General features: G+C 56.3%; 3 protein-coding genes across 4 annotated transcripts; 2 read left to right on the top strand and 1 right to left on the bottom strand.

Moving 5' to 3' along the window:
* Nucleotides 1-1,382: 1,382 nt before the first annotated feature.
* VPS4A (vacuolar protein sorting 4 homolog A) lies at nucleotides 1,383-8,363 on the top strand. Its single transcript, XM_020788262.3, has 11 exons — nucleotides 1,383-1,619; nucleotides 3,523-3,634; nucleotides 4,074-4,221; nucleotides 4,662-4,723; nucleotides 4,847-4,966; nucleotides 5,224-5,380; nucleotides 5,620-5,768; nucleotides 5,978-6,059; nucleotides 6,949-7,168; nucleotides 7,446-7,586; nucleotides 7,870-8,363. The coding sequence occupies exons 1-11, from the start codon at nucleotides 1,599-1,601 to the stop codon at nucleotides 7,969-7,971; spliced, it is 1,314 nt and encodes a 437-aa protein (XP_020643921.2). The 5' UTR covers nucleotides 1,383-1,598; the 3' UTR covers nucleotides 7,972-8,363.
* A 1,591-nt stretch (nucleotides 8,364-9,954) lies between these two features.
* Nucleotides 9,955-18,245, bottom strand: COG8 (component of oligomeric golgi complex 8). 2 transcript variants are annotated; one of them, XM_072980419.2, is made up of 6 exons: nucleotides 17,799-18,245; nucleotides 17,345-17,552; nucleotides 16,092-16,913; nucleotides 15,306-15,474; nucleotides 14,834-15,046; nucleotides 9,955-10,581 (listed from the first exon to the last, which is right to left on the bottom strand). In XM_072980419.2, exons 1-6 carry the CDS (start codon nucleotides 18,191-18,193, stop codon nucleotides 10,436-10,438), a joined length of 1,953 nt encoding a protein of 650 aa, XP_072836520.2. In that variant the 5' UTR covers nucleotides 18,194-18,245; the 3' UTR covers nucleotides 9,955-10,435. The 2 variants fall into 2 exon arrangements, with proteins under 2 accessions (XP_072836520.2, XP_072836519.2); XM_072980418.2 differs by lacking the exon at nucleotides 9,955-10,581 and having other exon boundaries at nucleotides 14,293-15,046; nucleotides 17,799-18,243.
* A 195-nt stretch (nucleotides 18,246-18,440) lies between these two features.
* NIP7 (nucleolar pre-rRNA processing protein NIP7) lies at nucleotides 18,441-22,159 on the top strand. Its single transcript, XM_020788231.3, has 5 exons — nucleotides 18,441-18,613; nucleotides 19,222-19,308; nucleotides 20,182-20,320; nucleotides 21,323-21,463; nucleotides 21,773-22,159. The coding sequence occupies exons 1-5, from the start codon at nucleotides 18,558-18,560 to the stop codon at nucleotides 21,890-21,892; spliced, it is 543 nt and encodes a 180-aa protein (XP_020643890.1). The 5' UTR covers nucleotides 18,441-18,557; the 3' UTR covers nucleotides 21,893-22,159.
* Nucleotides 22,160-22,207: the final 48 nt, after the last annotated feature.

The raw sequence follows: 22,207 nt of genomic DNA on the forward strand, positions 1-22,207 counted from the left end.
TCAATATGTTCTGAGGAGCATCCCAAGAGTCAACAGGGGTAACCTTGAAGAAATGAGAAGGCCCTAACAGGCGCCGTGATGGATGGAGAAGAGCCAGGTTGAACTCCACACCAGGTCATGCGTCTCAGTGAGGGTGGATAAAAATGGGAGGAAAAAGAAAAAACCCTCTATATCGCCTTCGGGTTTTGGAAATAAAGTGGGCTATCTGAGTATCCTGTATTCTGTTTCACACCTGCAGGAACAAGAGCCTGTTGGTTGGATACCCAAAACAGGATTGCTCACAAGAAAAAGATGGTAGAAGGCAGAAGCCCAAAATTTGGAACATAAATAAAAGTTAGAGGGGAAAACCCCCTAAGAAGGTTGACCACAGGTAGCATTGCAATAGACGACAGCCTCTGGTGATACCTTATGCTCCTCTAATCCGGCACCCACACTTCAGTCCAAAGCTCATGTGCCCGATGCATGCTGGCGATGTACTGCAATATTTTCTAATAGGTAGGGGTGGGAGGGTGAGCCACTCTGGCCTTCCAGGTATTGCTCCCCCCCAAAAAAACTTAAAAGCGTAGAGACTCATCGTGACATCGCCCAAGTCCCAAAGACAGCCCCCTGATGTGTGTGACAAACCTCATGCCTTCTTGACCAACTTGTAGGGATGGCTCAAGGAGGGGGGACCCTTTTTATCCAAAGGCACACCTGCAGCAACTGAGTTCGGGTGAGTGGGTGGTTTTTTTTTTTATAAAGCCTAACTCGCTGAGGGGTCCACGTCTCTTGAGCCAGAGGTGGGGAGTCGACATCCCTTCCGGGAGAAGAGCCACCCCGGGGGTGGGGGGTCGCCTTGGGCGAGCTGAGCGGTGTCCCCAGGGCACCCACCCCTGGCAGAAGGAAAGGGGAAACCCCTTCGGAGCCATCTCTGCCTAGGAGCCCCCTGAAAAGGGTGGCCCCAAGTGTCGGTGTGGGAGGATGATTTCAAGTGGGGTGGGTGGGTGGCCCGGAGGGCCCAGGCCCTGCCTGGGGGGGGGGAGGCAAGTGGGGACACCCAGCAGCCACGGCTGGCCCTCTTCCAACCCCGGCGGTGGCATCATCGCAGAGGATGAGCCTGGCAAAGGCCCCACCATCACCCCACCCCCGGGATGAGGACCGGCAGGATCAGGGACCCCCTCTGTATTCATGGTTGTTCCTGAGCATCCTCCCACGGGGGCCGGGGGGGGCAAAGTGGGGACTCTCCCCCCTGCTCGAGCACCTCGGCAGACTGCGGGGCGGACTACAACGCCCATCACCCGCCCGCCCCCCGACCCCCTCCTGCCCGGGCCGATCTCCGCCCCGAGGAGAAAGCCGGCCAGGCCTCCTCCCGTCCCGGTGCCGTTCCCGGAGCGGCCTGCAGGGGCCGCCCAGACGCCGCCCGGCTCGCCCGCTTCTCCTCCGCGGGACTCCGGCACCCGCCGCCGCCGCCTCGGCCTCGGCCTCGCCTCCTTCCTTCCTTCCTTCCTTCCTCCGAGGTCGCCCCCTCCGCCAACGACGGCGACGAGCCCGGCTCAGCCCCGCCACCGCCACCGCCACCGCTTCCCGGCCCGCAGCCCCGGCCGGCGGGAAGAGATGCGATGACAACGTCCGCCCTGCAGGTACCGAAGGCAACGCCGGCCTCCGGGGCCGCCTCGCCGCCCGCCGCGCTACGCGAGTCCCCGGCTTGGCGGCCCTGCGAGGCCCGGCCTTGCTTGAGACGGCAGGGAAGGGAAGGGAAGGGACGGGAAGGGACCGGGACGAGGGGGGGGGGGTCCTCGGCCAGGCAGGACGGACGGAGCCGAGGGAGGGAGGGGGGACGTCCCTTTTGGGAGGGGGTCGCCGGGATAATGCTCGTGGGAGGCCCTGGCTTCGAGGGAGGGAGGAGCCCGTGGGTCGGGGGGGGGTCTTCCAGGGGGAAGCCAGGCCCGCACCCCCCCGCCGACCCCCCCGCCCCGCAGGCCCTTAATCCGGGTTAACTACCACCCTTCCTGCCCCCCCACCCCGGGAGGGGGGAGCAAGGCGAAAGGACGAGAGGATCAGCCGGGGGCCCCCCTCGCTCACCCTCTCCCCACCTCCTCAGGGTGGCCCTGGGGGGGCAGCGGAGGGGGGGAACCCTTATCCCCCCCCACACACACACCCCATGCCTTGAACCGCCTCAAAGCTTACCCTAAAATAAACAGACTTACTCTTAGAGGGGGGGGAACCTCCCTTGCTTTTCTTTTGCTGTCTGCTCTTTTGTTTCTCATGAGGTCAAAACAAGCTTTCTTGGACTCAGTCCCCTTCTTCAGACGTTTTGTTTTGTGTTTTCAATCAGTCAGTCAGTCAATTAATCAATCAGGCTGGGGAATGGTTGAGCCCAGGAAGAAGGGTGTGTGTGGGGGAGACTGTGGTTACAGAATAACGCAGGGGGAAGAAGAGATCTTTATTTATCCGGATGGGTTACACAGAAACCAAACTTCACTTGTTTCCAAGAGTTTGCAACACAGGCTAAACTGGGTTGTTGCTGGATGGACCATCTTAGATTTGGTGTTTGTGTGTTTCTGTGTAACTCTTTTGTTACACTCCCAGACACAGTGGGAGAGAAAGAAAAGGTAAATATATGTCCACAGAAGGTCCTTACTTTATTTATTTTGCACATTGGCATCTTGTCCGTTCTCCAGTGACTTGAAGGTGGCACACGTCCTCCTTCCTGCTCTTATCCTCACAACGCCCCTTGGAGGTAGGCCGTGCTTAAAGAGCGATGGGCCTGCAGTGACCCGGTCATTTTCAGGGCTCACAAGGACTGGAAACCCCAAGCATATTGATATTCTGCATGAATGAGGAGAAGAGCAGGAGATTCAATCATGGGCTTTCCCAGTCACCCTAAGCATTAAAAGCTGCTCTGTTGAGATTCTTCCAAAAAAGACTCAGTGGAAGCAGAGGGACGTCTTGAGCGGCTTGGCAAAATTGGGGGAGGCGTCCCGAGGTGTGACCTGTAGCTTCTCTGGGGGAAGTGAAACAGGGCAGGGAGAAGCTCCTTGCCCGCCTTGGATTCATGGAGTCTGCCCCCCTTGGAGAGACCAGGCTTTCTCTTTCCACCCAAACCACCTCACGGAAACCTATGGAGTCCTGAGGGAAGAGCAGAGAGACGCACGGCTGGGGCAGCCTGCGAACCAGTCCCATGTCCCCCCCCCCTCCACAAAGTGGCCAGGCACAGAGCTTTGGACCGGGAGAAATGAGACTCTGCCAGAGGGTCGCTCCTGTGGGCCGTCAGCCATGTTGGTGAGGACAGGAAGCTTGTCCAGGACAAAAATGTTGACCTGGGCATGGCAAAAGCAGTCCCTCACCGCATGTCTTCCAGCTTCGTTGTTCTGATGCACGTACAGTCCTACACGCACCCGTCTTTCTCACGTGCCACAGTCGTGGCACTGAAAATATCTGGCCCCCTTGGAATCTAGCAGGAAACTGGAAAGCCCTTCTGGTTCTTTCCAGGGGCGATCCCAGCCTCCGGCTGGAAAACTGAGCTAGGCATTTTCTTTCCAGAAAGCCATTGATTTGGTCACGAAAGCCACCGAGGAGGATAAAGCCAAGAACTACGAGGAGGCCCTGCGGCTCTACCAACATGCGGTGGAATACTTTCTGCATGCCATCAAATGTGAGTTTGATGGAGAGGGTTGGGGGGGGTAGTTGTGCTCTGCGTGGCATCAGGTGGGCAGCGCCACAGAACCCGTTCTTTGGCTGTCCAACAGCAGGAGAAGGATTTTGTCTTTGATGCTTCCTTGGGAACTCCCTCGTTCACTGCTGCACACAATAGGATGGTGGACGTGCTGTTTTTTTTCCTTGGTGCGGCCCACACAGTTTTCCTTGCATCCTTGAAAGGCTCTAGGGCTTTGCCCCCTTCTCTTGGACCGGCCGTGGTGGCTGGATGCTGGCAGCCACCTCCAAGGGAAGCAGCCCAGGCAGGGGAGAGAAGGCAGAAGCCACGGCATTGAGAAAATGCTTCTGGCCTTTTGGGGGGTGGCCGATCTGGGTTTTCTTCCTGGTTTGGTTCAAGAGTGCTTCCTTCTCATGCCACTTCCCCGTTGTTCTTGCAGATGATGCTCACAGCGATAAAGCCAAGGAGAGCATCCGGGCCAAGTGCGCACAGTACCTCGATCGAGCCGAAAAGCTAAAGGACTATTTGCGGAACAAGGCAAAACAGAGCAAGAAGCCTGTCAAAGAAGCGCAGAATGACAGCAAGGGGTACGGACGGACCAGTCTCTCCAAAATCTCAAATGGATTGTTTTTTTTAAAAAAATCTCAGGAGCCTTGTTTAGGGGACTTGGATCAGATTTCTATTCTGCTTCTGGTCACCGAGACAAGGTTCCTGAGATTTAAGAAAGGAGATGGAGGAGGTGATGAGCAGAGAGCCTTTTGGAGTCTGTCCCTGCCTGCAGTACTGTAGCTAGAGCTATAGAAACAGGAACTTAGCTCTCACAACCCCTGAGTTGCTGAACCCGGAGGTTAGGGGAAGTTCTGTACAGCTTATTCTCCTCCCACTCAAACGTGGGGGACATAAGAGTGAGCAGGAGCAGACGTAGAGAGGCCCACTGGCCTTTTCCTCCTGCTGGTGGGGTTATCTGGTCCCTGGTTCCTCTGGTTCTGCCTTCCTGAAGCCTCTGATGGGATTCCTCCCTCTGCAGGAGCGACAGTGACAGCGAGGGGGACAATCCAGAGAAGAAGAAACTGCAAGAGCAGCTGATGGGTAAGGCCCTCCCCGCTCTCTTTCTCCTGCTTTCTCTCCCTCCCCGGCAGGAGAGGGTGGTTGGGTGGGAGCTCTGTGGCCTCCCGTGGGCTTCTCTCAGGCGAACGGCTTTCCCTGCTGCAGGCGCCATTGTGATGGAGAAGCCCAACGTCCGGTGGAGTGACGTGGCTGGGCTGGAGGGAGCCAAAGAGGCCCTCAAGGAAGCCGTCATCCTGCCCATCAAATTCCCCCACTTATTCACAGGTAAGGAAGGCTGCAGGTACCTTTGGGGTGGCCGTGATGGGGAGAGGGTTGCCGGCGGTTCCTGCAGCCCCCCCCCCCCCCGCTTTGTACACAGGAGGTCCCTGGTGGGATCTCTGGCGGCAGCGTCTCCAGAGAGGCCTGGGAAACCCCCTGCCCAAAGCCTTGGAGAACAGCTGGCCAGAGGTGCCGCTTCCTGTAGACCTGAATGCCTTTGGGGCCAGAGCTGGAGGGAGCTATTTCCGGTTTCTTTGTGCCAGGCAAGCGGACCCCCTGGCGAGGGATCCTCCTCTTCGGTCCTCCAGGCACCGGGAAATCCTACCTGGCCAAAGCCGTGGCCACCGAGGCCAGCAACTCCACCTTCTTCTCCATCTCTTCTTCTGACTTGATGTCCAAGTGGCTGGGGGAGAGCGAAAAGTGAGTGAAGGAGAGGGAACCAGCCCACCCCCACCCCCACCACTCCCATATCTCTGTGAGAAGAAGCTTAGTCCGTGGGGTGGGGTGGATTAGATCCCCACAGCAAGAGTCTCTGTTGGAGGCTGTCCATTTCCACACCTTTTCTGTCCCTGTTTGTCCACCGATCTGTTTCCTATGCATCCCCTCCGGCTCTCCTTGCCCCTGAGATGCCAGCTGTGCTTTGCTCCCCTCTCTCTTAGGCTGGTGAAGAACCTTTTTGAGCTGGCCAGGCAGCACAAGCCTTCGATCATCTTCATCGATGAGGTGGACTCCCTGTGCGGCTCCCGCAACGAGAACGAGAGCGAGGCAGCCCGCAGGATCAAGACGGAGTTCCTGGTGCAGATGCAGGGTGAGTGGGTGGGGGGGGCGCAGAGGCCTTGCTGGCCCTCCGTCCTGTCGCCGGTGGGTCGCGGAGGGCTGAGTCGGAGGATGCCCAGCCTGGCCCGAGCCACTCACATGATGTGGGCGCAGGACAGCTTGGAACCAGGGAGGAGAGGTGGGCTCCCTGTCCAGGGCGGCTGCAGCAAGGTAATCAGCGGCGGCTCTCTTTCCTGACAGGCGTCGGGAATAACAATGATGGGATTCTGGTCTTGGGTGCTACAAACATCCCCTGGGTCCTGGATGCGGCCATTCGGCGAAGGTGAGCGGACCAAGCAGGCTTAGACGGTTTCCACGGCCGTTTGCCACGCTCTCTAGCCCTGGTTCTTAGTCTGGCTGGCAGACTTTGTAGGCTGTGCTTCAGCCTGCTTCGACACATTGCTATTTTATTTCTTTCGTTTTATTCAAAATATTTCTTAAACCCGCCTTTCTCCTTAAAAAGGACACCAGGCGGCTTATTTCATTAAAGGACAATGCTGTAAAGCTAAAAAGAGTAAGTGCACAACTATTTAAAAAGAATCAAGCAGATCCCATGCTAAAAAAAAATGGTATTTCTACCCTTGGTGGCAACCATAGTCCTCTTTGTGGCTTATACTGTTAGCATGACACATAAAATATGAAGACAGAAGAACAAAGCACATTCCTTGATGGAAACAAAGCTCTTTTTCAGGGCATGTCAGACGTGCGTTTTTTTCCAAAGCACGGTGTAGATCCTTGCACTGCTTCTCTTCTGTCCTTTTCTTTTGCATTTATTTGGTGGGACCCTTTTCCCCTGTGATCGCTTTTATCTGTGCTAGATTTTATAACTTTATTGCATTGAGATATGTGATACTTTCACCCTTTATTTTATGAACCACCCAGAGGGCTTCAGTGGCGTAGAAAACCACCCGATACGCACACAGCTTTAAAACATCACACGATAGATCTCTGGGTGTCATTTTATGCTTGTGGAAATGTTCCTGGCTTTCCTGCAAAAGCCACATCCCATCGGAAAGGGGCAAAGAGGGAGGGTCGTCCCGTTTTGCTCCCCATCTTTCCCTCAAGAACGGTGTCTGGCCGCAGGGAGGTGGCAGAGGGAGCAGCCGCTTGCTTGGCCCCTGCGGGCACTTGGGAGCCCTTCACCTTTGGCCCCTTCCTGCCTTTGCCCACAGATTTGAGAAGCGCATTTACATCCCCCTCCCCGAGGAGCCCGCCCGAGCCCAGATGTTCAAGCTGCACCTGGGCAACACCCCGCACAGCTTGACGGAAGCCAACATCCACGAGCTGGCCCGGAAGACGGACGGCTACTCAGGGGCCGACATCAGCATCATTGTGCGGGATGCGCTCATGCAGCCGGTCCGCAAGGTGCAATCCGCCACCCACTTCAAGAAGGTGAGGGCAGCCCCTCTTTCGAGGTGGGGGGGGGCGGCAAGGAACAGGTTTCCTTTGACCAGTCTGTGCTGTCATCCGGTGTAGGAGGGAGGCACGTATTCAGAAGCAGGTGTTCTCTCGGTGTTTAGTCGCTCCACCTGCCTCTTGGGACTGTACGTTAGGAGGGGGGCTGTCTTTTCCCCACCTCTCACTTGGTTTCTCCTCGCTGCTGTGCCAACCCTCTTCCTTGAAGGAATCCCATCCCGCCATTAGCACCCTGTCTGTGCCCTTACTGCAGGTCCGGGGACCATCCCGCACCAACCCCGGAATGACGGTCGACGACCTGTTGACCCCATGTTCACCGGGGGATCCTGGCTCCATTGAAATGACCTGGATGGAGGTGCCGGGAGACAAGCTGCTGGAGCCAGTGGTGTGCATGGTGAGTGGGAGTCCCTAGCTGACCTTTGACATCTCTCCTCCCCCCCCCCCCCAGCTTCCTGGCTCCATCCCTCTCTCCAAATCCCAGGCCTGAAATCCGAAGCTCAAAGGCACAGCTCTTGGCCTCTCCCGGGTTGGGTGGCTGGCCTGGGCCCTGGGGAAGGAGGCAGGCAGACAGGCCAGGGGAGAAGCCGCTGGTTGGCTCTCGGTCCACCACCAACGGCCTGGGGTGTTGAAAGGACCTCTCCCCACTGACGCTGGACAACCTCTTTCCCTCTTGGCAGTCGGACATGCTGCGCTCCCTGGCCACAACCCGACCCACCGTTAACGCAGAGGATCTCCTGAAGGTGAAGAAGTTCACAGAAGACTTTGGCCAGGAAGGTTAACGCTTTGCCGGCGGGAAGCAGGGGTGCTGGAGGGCCAGCCGGAGGGCCTTCTGCCGCACGCAGGGGGCCCGAGACGCTGACCGCGGACTGTGCCAAGCCGGACCTTGCACCCAGCCTCCTCCTCCGCCTGCCTCCACTTGGCCCCCCCCGACCCCTTTGGGGAGGGAAAGAGGAGCAGAGGGGCCGCAGAGCCGGTGTGTCTACTCAGAGGGACGGAGGCCGAAGAGGCAAGAGCCAGCCCCCCCACCTGCTCTCGGTGTCTCCCATCCGGGTCTCCTCCTTGCCCTCCTGGCTGCTCGCTTTCTCTTTCTCTCTCTCTTTTTCTTTCTTTCTCCCTCTTCCTTTCTGCAGCTTGGGTTTGTGTTTGTACAAATAAAAACACTAAAACTGTTCCCCATCCTTTTCCTAACCCAGCCCCCCGGGGGGGCAGTTTGTGTGGGAAAACCCTGCCTTGCTCGGCCTCTCTGTGGCTCTGGAGACAAGACAGAGCGGAGCCTTCTGAAGCGTCGCAACATCAGCAGCGTGAACTTTGAAGGGAAGCACCTCTCCCTGTCACGCTCCAGCCAGTGTGACCAAAGCTCTTTCTGCTGCACCGCACCCTCCGGCCTTCTGGCAGAGCCTCCGGGAGGGTCCGCTCTTGTTTCTACCGTGGCCGGAGCACCCACGCAGCAGGTTCTGAGCCTGTTCTGCCTGGCCTCGCAGGTGCTGGGGCCTGAAACCACACACAGCCTTGCAGGTGGGGGGGGGGGCTGCTGAAGATTCCAGCCCCGTCGTGTTGCGCAGAACGATCCCCAAAAGACGTCCGTTTGGAGTCTCCACCTACCCCTCCGGGCTTTGTGGTGCAAGGGACTGGACTCGGCGAATACCTCCTCCTGGCGCAACACTCATCTGGACCATGGCAAGGCCCTGAGGAAGGGGGTGCAGAGGCACCCCCACCTGCCTGCCCACCTCCCTGTTGCAGTTTGTGGGATCCTCTGTACTCTTTCCCCCCCCCACTCCTAGAAGCTCCCCCTTCTTGGTGACCTGTTGGAATTCCCCCTTCCTCAAGAAGGTCCCGCAGCCTGGTTTTTCTTAACCTGAGCCAAGGGAGGGAGGAGGCGCCCTTTGAAGCCCACCAGCACCCCTCAAGAGGGCCCGGTGCCCCTCTGGCAACTTCTTAGTTCTTGTCAGCAGGTTTGTTTCCTGGGAGGGGAAGTGTGTGCTCATAAAGCTGCAAGCCCTCCGCCCGTGGTTCTCTGCCCTCCCCTCTCCCTACAGCCTCCCTGCCCCGCGCTTTAGTCCTGCTGAGAAAGGTCTGCCAGGTGGGTGGGTGGCTCGGTGGCTTGTTCAGGCGGTTTGAAACCCTTGTCACCAGTACCGAGAGCCTGTAGCTGGCATGGGGAGTGGGACGGGGGGGGCAGGCAAAAGTACCAGCCAGCCTACCCCCCTCCTCCCTTTCTTTTTCATGTGTAGATAATTTTGATTTGATGACTGTGTTTGGAGGGACAGTTTATGGAAGAATAAAAGTGTTGAAAATGAGCAACTTCAAACCACTTGCCTTTTTTATATATATATACTTCCAACCTGAGTAGCAGCATTGTGTGATTTATTTCAGCCAGGGAAACGGCTGTTAGCCAGAGTGTACGTGGGGTATTTTGGGTGGGTGGGTGGCCAGGATGGTAGCTGTAGCAGCAAAGCAGGGTCTCCTTTGGAGGGGAGGGAGGAGAGCGAGACCCTTCTTGTGTGTTTGGCTCTTACTGCCCAGAAGACCAGGCTCTCTCATGGTTTCCCCTCCACAAGAGAAGGAACACCGTCCTGCGGGGAGAGTCGAAGGACAGGGACCGGCAGAGGCAGAGGGAGGCATTCGTTTAACCCTGGGCCCCGCTGGGAGCTCACTGAGCACCAGACCTGGGGCTGTAGCTGAGGGCAAGCCATGGGCCACTTCCAGCCGTCGACACAAGCCAAGCATGGGGCGGGGGGCGAATGATTACAAGCTATGGGAAGTAAGGAAGCTGCCAAGTTTTATTCAGGGTCTTGAAAACGTCCAATCGCTGTCCCAAGGAGCCTTGGAAAGGGCAGCTTCTCCACACGGCTGTTGGGCTGTTTTACTCCTCCAGGCAGCGGCGGATCCTGCCCTGTTCTGCAGGTTCCTTACTTTTCCTCCAAAAAAGTTGTGGCAGAACGGAGGGGAGACAGATAACGAGGCGGCTTCCAAGTCCACCGGCGATCGGGGTGGGTGGCCGCCTGTCAGTTGCAGGACCAGTCCCACCGATCCTGCACTTTCAGAGGCCTACGCTGGAGAAGAGGAACACTACACCGCCCCCCCCCCCCGTAGTCTGAGGGTGCTGGGATGCAAAGCTGAGCAGCCACTGTGTTGTGGTGCCACCCCGTCCTGTCCCTTTGGAGCAGCCCTTTCACAGGTGTAAACAGACTTCCAAGCCACAGGAAGTGAACAAGGTGCCGCTCACTCACTCCCACAAACGATTTAATCATTCACAGTGGCCCACTGAACATTCACAAAAGTGTTGCTGTCCATCTTGTCGATGTACAGAACTCCTCGCAGATGGTCCATCTCGTGCTGGATGATGCGGGCCGCCCAGCCGTCCGCCTGCCAGGAGGTCTGTTCCCCTGCTTCGTTCAAGCCTGTCGTGGAAGAAGAAGAGACACTCGAGTGAGGAACGCAACTCTCGTCCTGGCTTCTTGCTCACCTTAAGGCAAGGGTGGAGGTGCCTCTGACAGGAGACCGCTCTCTGCTTCCCTGCCCCTTCATCCACGCAGGATGAGAGGCTCCCCCCGCTGTGGCCAGACCCCTTGATCTAACGGCACAAACGTTCTGATCAAAAATGCCTGACCCTGCTTTCTGCTGATAACCAGATGCAACTGGTTGTACGCCTTCCGGTCCACCAAAAATGATAGGAGTGTAATTTTATTTTAAAATAACTAAATAAAAAGTTGTATCAGGTAAATGAGATAAACAGGAGAACCCCTTTTTCAACCACTCACTTCTCCAAGCCCAGCACAAGGCATTTCCTCTTGCTACCCCCCTACCTGTGGATAAACCAAAAGAAAATCACCCAGGACTCTTGTTCCAAACATCCTCCTCTAAGGTTCCCCCAGCCCCAGATTTAAGGCAGGAAGAAGCAGGGAGGGTTGGCATGCTTAATATGATTTACTGTATATAGTGTCAACAAAAGCTTAGTAGTGGGGGGAACAAGGTGGCAGGCACACTGCAGGAAAGTAGTGGCCCTCTCCACCCCGAGACTTTTGGGCTGCTCCTCCACGTCCAGATGCATGGTTGAGGGAGTAACTGAACAAAACATAGATTCCCTCTTTCTCCCACTCTAGGGACCCAGGGCAGCTGGCATGCCCCCAAGACCCCTTTCTCCTCTCTCCCTCTCTGGCATTTTTCAAGAGGCACTGCTGATCAGCCACCAAGGACTGCCTGTAGCTCTATGCCACACACCAGGCTTGAAAACTGTCCCTCAGCCTGTGTGCCGGATGCTCTGCTACCAGTGACACGAGACGAGAGCGCCACCCACCTGAAACCTGCACAGCCAGGTACCTAGGGACGCAAGCACTGAATGGACCGACACTCTGGCAGCCCTCGGGAAAAGTGGCGAGCTGGTTGTTGAGCACCTTCATGGTCGGATTCACGAAGACCCGCAAGGGGAAAGGCGCGATCTGCTGGATCGTGCACAAACTGGAAGGGTACTCGTAGCACCGTTTCTCAGGATATTCGGCCACAAAGATCTGGAGGGGGACACCCAGCTGGGGAGCGCTGAGGGCGACACAGTTTTCTCTCCTCATCACCCGCACCAGCTTCTTGATGACAGCCTGCACTTCCGGGCTGGCAATCTGCACAGGCTCCACGGGAGCAGCCTGAGCGCGCAGAATGGGGTCTCCCACTAGGCACACATGATTGTAGGGCGGGGTGGGTGGCTTCAGAATTTTCCGCCGCAGGTACTGCCAGTAGGAACGTTTTTTCACCACGCTGGAAGAGACGGCGCGGACGCTGGGCTTGCAGGCAGGGTGGCTCCAGCGGACGCCCGTCAGCACCCAGGCCAAGGAAGGCCTCCATCGGCAAGCCATGATGGTCCTTCCGGCAGCCAAGGATCGCCACCTGTCCATCAAAAGGGAGATCAGGAAGATAATTCACATGGGTGGTCAGAACCGGTATGCCTTGGGAGGCAGGAGTGGGATTTCAAGAGATCCCAGAGAATCATGACCTTCCCTCTGTCACCTTGCTTGGCAAGGATAAAGCGAAGAGGAAGACAGAGCCAAGGATATTACCATGAGCCTCCTGAAGGAAAATCGGGATATAAAGGTGACACATCTGGAACTAAAACCATTGCTCCTGGGGTCCAGATCTTGGCAGCTGGAGCGGGGACTGGGGAGAAAAAGCCTGACTCTCTGCAGCTGAGTGTCAAAGGACTGCAGCCTGAAGGGGTCGATGCTTTGGGAGGGTCCTCTGTGGCAGCCGGGGGACCATCTGCCTCGTTCCCCAACCTCAGCACCTCCAGGCAGACACTTCCACGTCTCTCTTTTCTAAAGCCATCCCAGCTTTCTGTCAGAGAGTCCAAGACGGCAGGATCCGGGGTTCCTTCTCCTCTACCCTCCTCTGATCCTCCCAACAGCCCTATGAAGTAGGCCAGATTCTCTCTCTCTCTCTCTCTGTGATCGATGAAATGGCAGGTTAGAGGAGAAGGAACCCTGGACGCCGCCTTAAAGCAGAATGACAGAGAGAGGGAGGGAGAAAGAGGGCGAGCCCCCAAGGAGCTGCTGCAGGCCTGAGCTGTCCCAGGCAGCTGAATTTTTTTCCCCCTAGGGCTTGAAAAAGTTACTTTTCTAAACTACGGATCCCAGAATCCTCCCCAGCCGCCTGAAGGTCCTCCTCTGAGGTCCACGGGCCACGCTGGCTGGGAGATTCTGGGACTTGTAGCCCAAAAAGGTAACTTTTCATTGATCCTTCCCTCCCTCCCTGCCCCGCACGGACCTTTGCTTCCCTTCGTTCCGGCGCGGAAGAGCCTCGAGCGCCGGCGCCCCACCTGCCCGGGACACTTCCGGTTCTCCAAGGGCCGCCTCCGCCCCGGTCCTTGGAGAACCGGAAGTGATACAGGATCCTGGGAAACCGAGTTCGCCGCTCAGCGGTAGGAGGCAGCGCGCCGGCTCCCCCTGGCGACAGGATGCCGTCCTACAACCTCTCTCTTTCCCCGCAGCGGGACTGGATGCAGGAACAAAGAGACCAGGGAAAGTCGGGTGGCATCTTAAACACGGGGATCTATTCGACACGCGCTTCTGGAGCGGTGGGGGTGCCGCAGTTCTCGGGTCTGTGCCAAAGAGGGGCAGCCAGTCTTTCAAGGACTCTTTTTGACTGAACATCCCACGTTAGCCTTTCCCCAGTACCGTATTAAGAGGAAGGATGATGAACAGGTTAATTTCAGCCTGAGTTTTGGAGCATTACAGCTTTCGAGGGACTCCCCACCCAACCCTCACCCCAAATCCAGCTGCCTCAGACTCCAAGGGAAACCTAAAAGCTCAGTTTCTGCAGCAGGCTCTAAATTTATGATGACGACGACGATTTATTCATTTATATTCTATTTCACCTTGAAGCTCTCCCGGCAGTTTATGTTAGAGGGGTTTCCACCTCGTACTGCCAACCTCTCTTTTTTATTCTGTGCACGTTCTGGAGAGCTGCGAAATGTCAAGCACTTATTTTGCCAAACTGTTAAGGTGCTCCACTTTTATAACCAATCCATTTTACACTGTGATGCCTGCCCGTCTGTTCTGCTTTTTCACTTCTCACATGCACAGGGAGGGATAAACCAGAAGGCAGAGTCTCGCACACAAGTCTCGGTGGACCAGGTTTCTACAGGTTCCAAACTAAAGGGATTTCTTTACTGAGTCAATCCATCTCACATTGGGTCCTCCTCTTTTTCTACTGCTTTCAGTTCTTTTCAATGCATTATTGGTTAAAGCAAAGCAGAAACCCGTATCTGTCCTGGAGAACACTTTTGCCCCCAACAGAATCATTTCACATGGCACACCGAGGACAAGGAGGAGGTGGCACAGCAATACGTCTGGGAAAGACAAGGCAGACACTGCGCCTAAAGCAGAGGTGGATCATTTCAGAGGGAGGGGGATGTTTTCCATCTTCCCAAACCTGCCCTGGAAGTACCAGCCCTTCTAGTGAAACCAGGAGTGCTAGGGAGCGTTCTGGGTGCTTCTTCCTTTTTCTTAATACAGGTGTGTACATTAAAAGAAGGTGCGCATGGCGGACAGGTATCTTGTTCTGGAGAATGAGCACATCTGCATACATACATAAACACACACAGGACAAGCCTCTGGAAGTATTTCTCTCTTTTAAAAAAGAAAAAAAAAGAACAAACAGAGGAAGAGGGTCACAAAAGGTCTCCAAGTGGCTGCACAAACTGCCAATGGAAACTTGTCAGGGACTCACAGGATTCCCATCCTTGGCCTAAAACTACAAGCATCAGCAGGGGAAAGAGTGTGTTTCCTGCTCCACACTCAGTACTACAGAAGGTACCTCAAAGAACTGGGGAAAAACCCAACCAAGTTTATTCAGACCTCCATCCACCTTTGCCAAGCACTCCCTCCTCCTGCCGTCCGGAGCGGACCGCCTTTCTTTCTGCCAAAGCCATCCATGCCAACCCTGTCGTCTACATGCATGTCTAGAAGGGGCCGAACTGGAAGCCAAGTGCCAGGCCGGCCTGGGGACAGAAGAACACCAAGGAGTTCTTGCAGCCAGGCCTGCTGAGCGCCAGACACCACAGGGAAGAGAACTTTCCTACACTCAGAAGACCTCTCAGCTAGGATTCCTCCCCAGAAGCTGTGCCGCCGTCGCTTCCTTCTGCAGCCGTGACGCTGGGCTCAGCTTCCTGCTCCGAGGTGGGCGGCTCCGAGGCGGGCGGCTCTGAGTCCAACAGGAGTGGTGGGGTTTCCGGGAGCAGTTCTTTTTCCTCGGGCAGCGGAGGAACAGTCTCTTTCTCCGGCAGGACCAAGGCGAGTTGCTCCTGGATGGCATGCTCATCCACGCAGCAGAGGTTCCCGTATTTGTGGAGCTGAGGAGGAGGAACACCTGAGCAGGGCCGGGTGGGGAGGGGAGGGGGGGAAGAAGGGGGAAACAAAACACATATTCAGCCCTCAAGCTTCCAAGCCAATGTCTTAAATCCCTTCCTCTCCCGTGCTGGCCTTATCCCTGTTCCCTGCAAGGGAAGGGGCTAGCAGAGGACACACACTTGAAAGGCTCCCAAGCCCAAGGGGGTCTTCTGCAGAGTTGCCACAGGCCCAGGGGGAAGGACAGCCTCCCCACTGCAAGGAAGCCAAGGCAGCCATACCCAGAGCCTGTGCAACTTGGGCTGAGGGGAAGAGGAGCTGGAGGCAGCGGTTGAGGTAGGGCACCAGATCTTCCAGAAAGGCCGTGCAGAACTGGACAAAGAGCCCCTGCTCACGGCTGCTGAACGCCATCACCTCCGCCTGGTGGAAAGCCAGGATGACCTTTGCCACCTGCAAAGAAGGGGGGGCAGAGAGAGAGAGACTTGAATCCCTTTGTCCAAATCCACCTCCTGTAATGAAAGCAAAAAAGCAACATGTGCTGCTTATAAACTGCCCCACTGAGCTTAAAGCATTCTCTTGGGGATTTACAAATTAATTATGCAGGCTATGCATTGCCCACCCCCAGCAAGCTGGGTACTCAATTTACCAGCCTCAGAAGGATAAAAGGCTGAGTGAACCTCAAGGTGGCTACCTGAGATTGAACTCCAGGTCATGAGCACAGTTTTGACTGCAGTACTGCAGTTTAACCACGGCACCATGAGGCTCTTCCTGGAGGCCAGGAGCATCAGTTCCACTGAGGCCCCAACCTGATCAAGGCCGGAGAATTCACCCATTCACTCAAAGCCCAGCTGGCCAACCTGGAACACTCATAGAGAACAGTGGCCCAGGAGGCGCTCTAGGCAGCCCCAAAGACCAGGACTGGCAGGGCAGGGAAAAGAGAAGGCAGCATGAGAACAATCATGTCACGCAGCCATCCAGAGCTCTTTTGGCACTGACAGCATCTGTTCCAGGAACTGGCCCTCTGGAATAATTTTCTCCAGTCCAGCCTCTAGGGTAAAGAGCCCTACCTGCCTGAGGGCCTCCTCCAGGGTCGCTGTCACATCAGGTGCCAAGGCCACAGGGCAGCAGAGACGCAGGTCATTGAAGGCTGCCAGGATGTTGTTGAGGAAGCAGGCAAGGGGCGGGAAGTCGAGGAGCACCATGGGGGGCTGCAGGGTGCCAGGCTGCGCCGAGGACATGGCCGCCGGGACGCTGCCACCCAGGAGCGCCGGTGCAGAAATAAGGGTGTAGGAGTTCATCTCCTCCTGGAACTTGTTCACAGCTTCTTGCGTCGCCTTTTGGAAAGTGAGCAGGGCCACCCGCTGGAAGATGGGCACCAGCTGCCCTCGGAAGTCTGCTCCTACTCGGCTGAAGGAGAGGCCAAAGTACATGCACTGGCCCAGCAGAGAGTCCAGGCGGCCGCCCACGCCACGCTGCAAGTCCTGCTCCAGCACCAGGAGGAACTGGGAGACTTTCTGCAGGACCCACCCGTGGAAGATGGCACTTTCGTTGAGGGCCTCCTGCCCAGGGGGTGGCACCAGGGGCTCCTCATCTGCAAAGATGGCGCGGTACTGTGTGATGATGTCAAAGAGGTGAACACGACAGGCCTCGATGGTCTTGGTGATGTGGACGTAAGGGTCGCCGTCAGGGATGGCGGCCAGAATGGAACGCAGCCAGGTATCCCGTGCCTGCAAGAAGGTGACACGCAACTCTGCCTCCGTAAAGACATCCATGCAGCGCAAGTAGCCAATGACGCGCAAGCAGGCTGGCAGTTGGATGTTGGTGCGCAGCTGTTGGATCAGCTGGGTCAGCATGAGCTGCGTGGACTGCCTGACCTCTGCCACTATGCCCTAGGAAAGAGAAGAGACGTCAGCGTTGCTCCCTGCCGGAAGGTCTGTGGTAGCTGTTGACAGCCAGTCGTCGCAACTCTCTGCATATTTTCAAGAGAACAATGTCCATACTGGAAGGAAGCATGAGAGACTGCAGAGACCCCCTCCCTCCCTGCTGGCCTCTGGGCAGACCACTGGACAATGAGAGACCTCCCACCCCACCTGCAGCTATAGCTGCTAGCAGCTGTGGCTGGGCTCCCCCAGATGTGCCAGACGGCTCCACGGTTGAGGTCTCTGGCTGGCTGCAGAGCCAGAGGGTGGGAGTTCGATTCCCCACCGGGCCTCCTTGACAAGGGGCTGGACCTTAGGACCCAGAGGGTTCCCCTGCAGATGTGCAATTCTAAAAGGAAGGCGAGGATTAGAAGAAGCAAGCAGGAGATGTGGGGGCACACCTGGATGACAGGGATGGTGGCGTGCTTCTTCTCCAGGCGGCGGACGTAAGCCACCAGCTCCAGGGCCTCCTCGTAGTAGCTGTTGCGGACGCAGGTGTCCATGAGCTGAGGGATCTCCAGGATTTCCAGGATCTCCGTGTGACGGTTCAGGGTCAGGTTGTTCATGCGGCGGCTCTGGGCAATCTGCTCGGCCTTGTGCGTGAAGTTCCTGGAAGGAAAGAGAGAAGGGAAGGAGATGAAGGTAAGGACAGTCAGCTTGGGGGGGGGCAGGAGAAAGAGGGGCGGGGAAAGGCCTTTACTCTATCTTGTGGCAGGGAGTTCCAAAGGCTTAACGGCTCCGGATCTTCCCTCCCTCCGGCCCACCCGCTCCCGCCACGGAGACGTTCCCAGGGCAGGTGTGGCGGGGGGAGGGAGTGCTAGGGGCTGCGGCCTTCCTCCTCTTCCTCCTCCTCACCGGCAGGTCTCGGCGAAGGGCGGGAGGCGGCCCAGGAGGCGGTCGAGGCCCTGCTCGATGCCGCCGAAGCCGCGGCGGGTCTGGGCGGTGCACTCGGCGGAGCGGATGAAGGTCTTGTAGTGGGCGAAGGCCAAGGCCCGCGTCTGCGCCCCCAGCTGGGCCCGCTCCTCCGCCAGCCGCCCGGGCTCCCTCCGCAGCGCCTCCAGGCCCAGCCCGGACAGCGCCGACAGGTAGGCCGGCAGCTCCGCCTCGCCCGCCGGCTGGGGCTGGGGCTGGGCCTGGGGCGGCGAGCGGCGGAAGAGCCAGGCCAGCAGGCTCGCCTCCTCCAGGTCGGCCCCGTCGGGGAGCCCCGAGGAGGGCGGCGGCGGCGGCGGCGGTTCCTCCGAGGTCGCCATCGGGGCCTCGACGTGGACGAGGAAGTGATCGCTATGGCAACTGAGGGGGCCGCTCTGGTCTCCCGGACCGCCTCCGTGGTCTTTCCGGGGTACCGCTCTAGTCTCCAGGAGGCCGACTCTATGGTCACTGCTCGCAGTCCAGCCGCCCCCATCCCCGCACCGGAGACGTTCTTCCCCAAAGCTCCCTTGGCACTCTATCGTAGCCATAGAGAGAGAAAGAGAGGAAAAGGCCTTTAAGCTTGAGCGGGCCATCCGCTCCTCCACAGGGCGGCAGCTTCCGGTTCCGGTAGTGGTGGGTCCACGAGGGTTTTCTTGCCTCTCTGCGGCGCCTGCTTGGCGAGCTGTCGGGCGGGACGGACGGACGATGCGGCCGCTCACGGAGGAGGAGACCCGCGCCCTCTTCGAGAAGCTCTCCAAATAGTAAGCCGCGGCAGCTGCCGCCCTTGATGGGCCCGCTTTGCATCATAATTTGCTGAACTCACCGCCACGAGAAGTGGCTGGTCGGCTTGGCTGGAACGTGCGGAGCGCACTAGGAAGGAACCACCCATGACAGATAGGCCAGCGAGGTGGAGCGTGCGTGGCCAGAGCAGAGCTAGAGAAATAGGCATGCTTTCTAATGGGCTCCCATGCCCAACCAGCGGGTGGTCTGAGTGGCATGGCCAAAAGTAACTTTCCTAGGCGCTTTCATTTTGATGGTGCTGGTTTCCCCCCAGGGAGTACCAGCAGCAGCAGCCGCAGTCCAGGAGGGCACCCCTGAACTGGGCTGCTGGATGGTGGTCTAATCCAGAAAGGCAATTCTTATGGAGAATAAATAAATGTAAAAAAAATAAACATTATGGAAATGTCCTTAGCGGAAGGCATCCTCTTGGTGCAGAGGCCCTGGGACCGTTTCGAAGGGAACACAAAAGTAGGGGGGGGGGGAGAGGGGTCATCCTGATCCTCTGGGCGAGGGGAGGTCAGGTCAGATCAAAGAGGCTTCTCCGTCCTTGAATTCTGTTGGAAAATCTCTTGGTTTTGCTCCTACACAGCATTGGCGAAAACATCCAACTCCTTATTGACCGGCCAGATGGGGCCTACTGTTTCCGCCTTCAAAAGGACCGGGTCTATTACCTCAGGTGAGGTGGGAGTCCGACGTCAGGCAGTAAGTGGTCTTGCCCTGCAGTAACAAGGCCCTTTCAGACGGCTTGCAATTATGGGCGCCTCCTGGTTTGAGCAGGGAGGGGCCTCATCCTGCCATGCTGGAGGTGAGGCATTGCATCCTGCTTGGATCACAGGTGACGGCGGCGGCTGGCATTTCGCCATTATTCCATTCGCTCCTCCTGTGGGAGGCTGCAGAGATGCTGGAAAAAGAGTTTGTGTTCTCAGAATAACTTGGACCTAAATCCACCCACTCTCGTCACAACTCACGTAGGCCTGTTGAATCAATAGGATTTTGGTTGCTCAAGTCCCATGGATTTAACCGGGGGGGGGGGGGGGGTTTGCGGTCAGAGCACTCTGAAAGGAAACAAAGAGCACTGGGAGAAGATCTCTCACACATAAATGCAGGTAATGGAACAGTATTTGTAACCCGTTGTGTACATTGGAGAACAGGAACTTGATATTTGGTGAAGGATTGGGCCACTGCCTTATTTTATCCAGTCTGGGCAGCACGTGTTCATTGTGATCCAAGGTAGGCCGTATCCAGGATTTGCTGATTTGAGGGTGAAAAACGGCACCCAGCCACCACGCAGGTTCCCCGTTTTGTCCGTGTGCGTTTGGAAGGATTGGGAACAGACCTGTCTGCTCAGCCTTTCGGACTCAGTTCGGCTGCCTTGAGTAGTATACACAGTGGAAAAGGCAGAGGGGCTCTTCTGCTCCTTAGAGGGTCTCTAAGACATGGGTTCCTAGCATGGGTTGGGGCTTCTCCTTCCCGAGAGAGGCCGCTCAGCCTGTGAGCCCGGAGGAGCTGAAGTCCCAGCGAAAGCTATCTCCGCTTTGCCTTTCCTTAGTGAGAAGATCCTGAAGCTGGCTACCAACATCCCGCGAGAGAACCTGGTGTCTCTGGGCACCTGCTTTGGGAAGTTTACCAAGACTCAGAAATTCCGGCTCCATATTACCGCCCTCGATTATCTCGCTCCCTACGCAAAGGTAAAAAGGGCACAGAAAACCTTTCGCTTGGGTGGCATTTTATCTTCTCTCCAACCCCCACTCCACCCCTGGGGGCATGTTCTACTCTGTGTATAAAAGGGAAGGTGTGTCTCCCCACACACACACACACACACACTTCTTACTGTATCTCCTGCTTCACTGTTTGTGGAAGGAAAAATGGTTGTCATTTGTTGAAACAAAGTTTAGAGAGGAGTTGACGAGCTGTTGGGGACTGGTGTGATTGGCTGATGAGAGGGAGGACAAGTGGTCAAAAGCAAGGTCATGGTCAAAGGAATTGCTGTAGAGAGATGAGAGAAGGGAAGGGCCTGGTGGTATATTCTATGGGGTGTCCCCCTGGTTAGTACAGTAGAACCTTTCTATCTGCAGAATTAGTATCTATAGATTCACTTATCCACTGTCTGAAAATATTAAATAAAGCACCCCAGAAATATGTACAGTATTTCCATGATCTAATTACCAGAACAAGTCAATAGAGGGAACCAGAGACAATGCTCTCTCTCTCTCTCTCTCTCTCTCTCTCTCTCTCTCTCTCTCTCTGTGTGTGTGTGTGTGTGTGTGTGTGTGTGTATGTGTATGTATACACAGTATATGCTGATTGTCTGTGTGTGTGTGTAGATAGAGAGAGAGAGAGAAAGAGAGAGAGAGAGAGAGAGAGATCATGACAACTGCAGGGGGAGGCTGGGAGACAAGAGGTGTATGCCAAGCCTCTTGCCTCACTGGGGTCACCATGGGAGTAAACCTTGGATAGCTCCTTTCTGCAGAGTGAGTGGGAGAAAAAAACTGAACCTGCTTTCAAACAGCTTTCTTGGAAGAGCTGCTTGGAAAGAAGGGTATTGTTCTGACCACTCCAGTTAGAGGAGAATATCGATGGACGTAAACAAAGCTAGCTGGGCAGGAGGTCTCTTGCATGAGTGAGTGACTTGTTCCCATTCCTCTCTGGAAACAGCTTATGGATCGTCCCCTTTTGTTTCTCTCATGTAGTACAAAGTCTGGGTGAAGCCTGGGGCAGAGCAGTCTTTTCTTTATGGAAACCACATTCTGAAATCAGGCCTGGGGCGCATCACGGAGAGCACCGCACAGTACCAGGGCGTGGTGGTCTATTCGATGGCTGATGTCCCTCTGGTGAGTATAAGGTCGCTAGTGGTTGGGGGCAGTCTTGGTGTGTCCAGCTAGGACTTGGAAGACCTGGGTTCAAATCTCTGCTTCTTGAGCATCAGTGGCACTCAGTGATCTTGGGCCTGTTGCTGTCCGAGCCTAGCCTGCCTTGTTGGACTGTTATCGGGGGAGAAAAGAGAGCCGTGGGCCCTGTCTTGTGCCCATTGGTGGACAGATGGGATACGAAGCTAGCAAACGGCACATGTAGGTGGCTTTTCAGGTAACTTCGTAAGGCAAGGTTGTAACCCTCTGCCTTTTTCTGTTCGATCTTCTCAGGGTTTTGGAGTGGCAGCCAAGACCACCCAGGAGTGCCGGAAAACAGACCCCATGGCGATTGTCGTATTTCACCAAGCAGATATCGGGGAGTACATACGGCACGAGGAGACGCTGACTTAAATCAAGGAGCAGAAAAACCCAAGGACTTTATCCCAGAAACTTTTCCTAGACTTCCTAGCAACCTGTAGCCCTTCCTGTGCGGACGCGAAGGCCGGCTGTTTGAGTCCCTTCTTTCTCTCCAGGAAGAATGGCGAAAGAAACTGTGTCAAGTGCCTGATGGAATGACGACAAGGAGGGGGAACCGTCCTCGCCAGGGGGGGCTGTACTGTGAGGCCTGCCGTTTTCAGGGACATGATAAACTGACCCAGTAAAACAATTTAATCTTAACCCTTTGACTGCCTTCCTCACAGTGTCCTCAGGGAGCTGACTAGTCTT

The sequence above is a fragment of the Pogona vitticeps genome, chromosome 10 (genome assembly GCF_051106095.1).
Source record: "Pogona vitticeps strain Pit_001003342236 chromosome 10, PviZW2.1, whole genome shotgun sequence".
Classification (NCBI taxonomy): domain Eukaryota; kingdom Metazoa; phylum Chordata; class Lepidosauria; order Squamata; family Agamidae; genus Pogona; species Pogona vitticeps.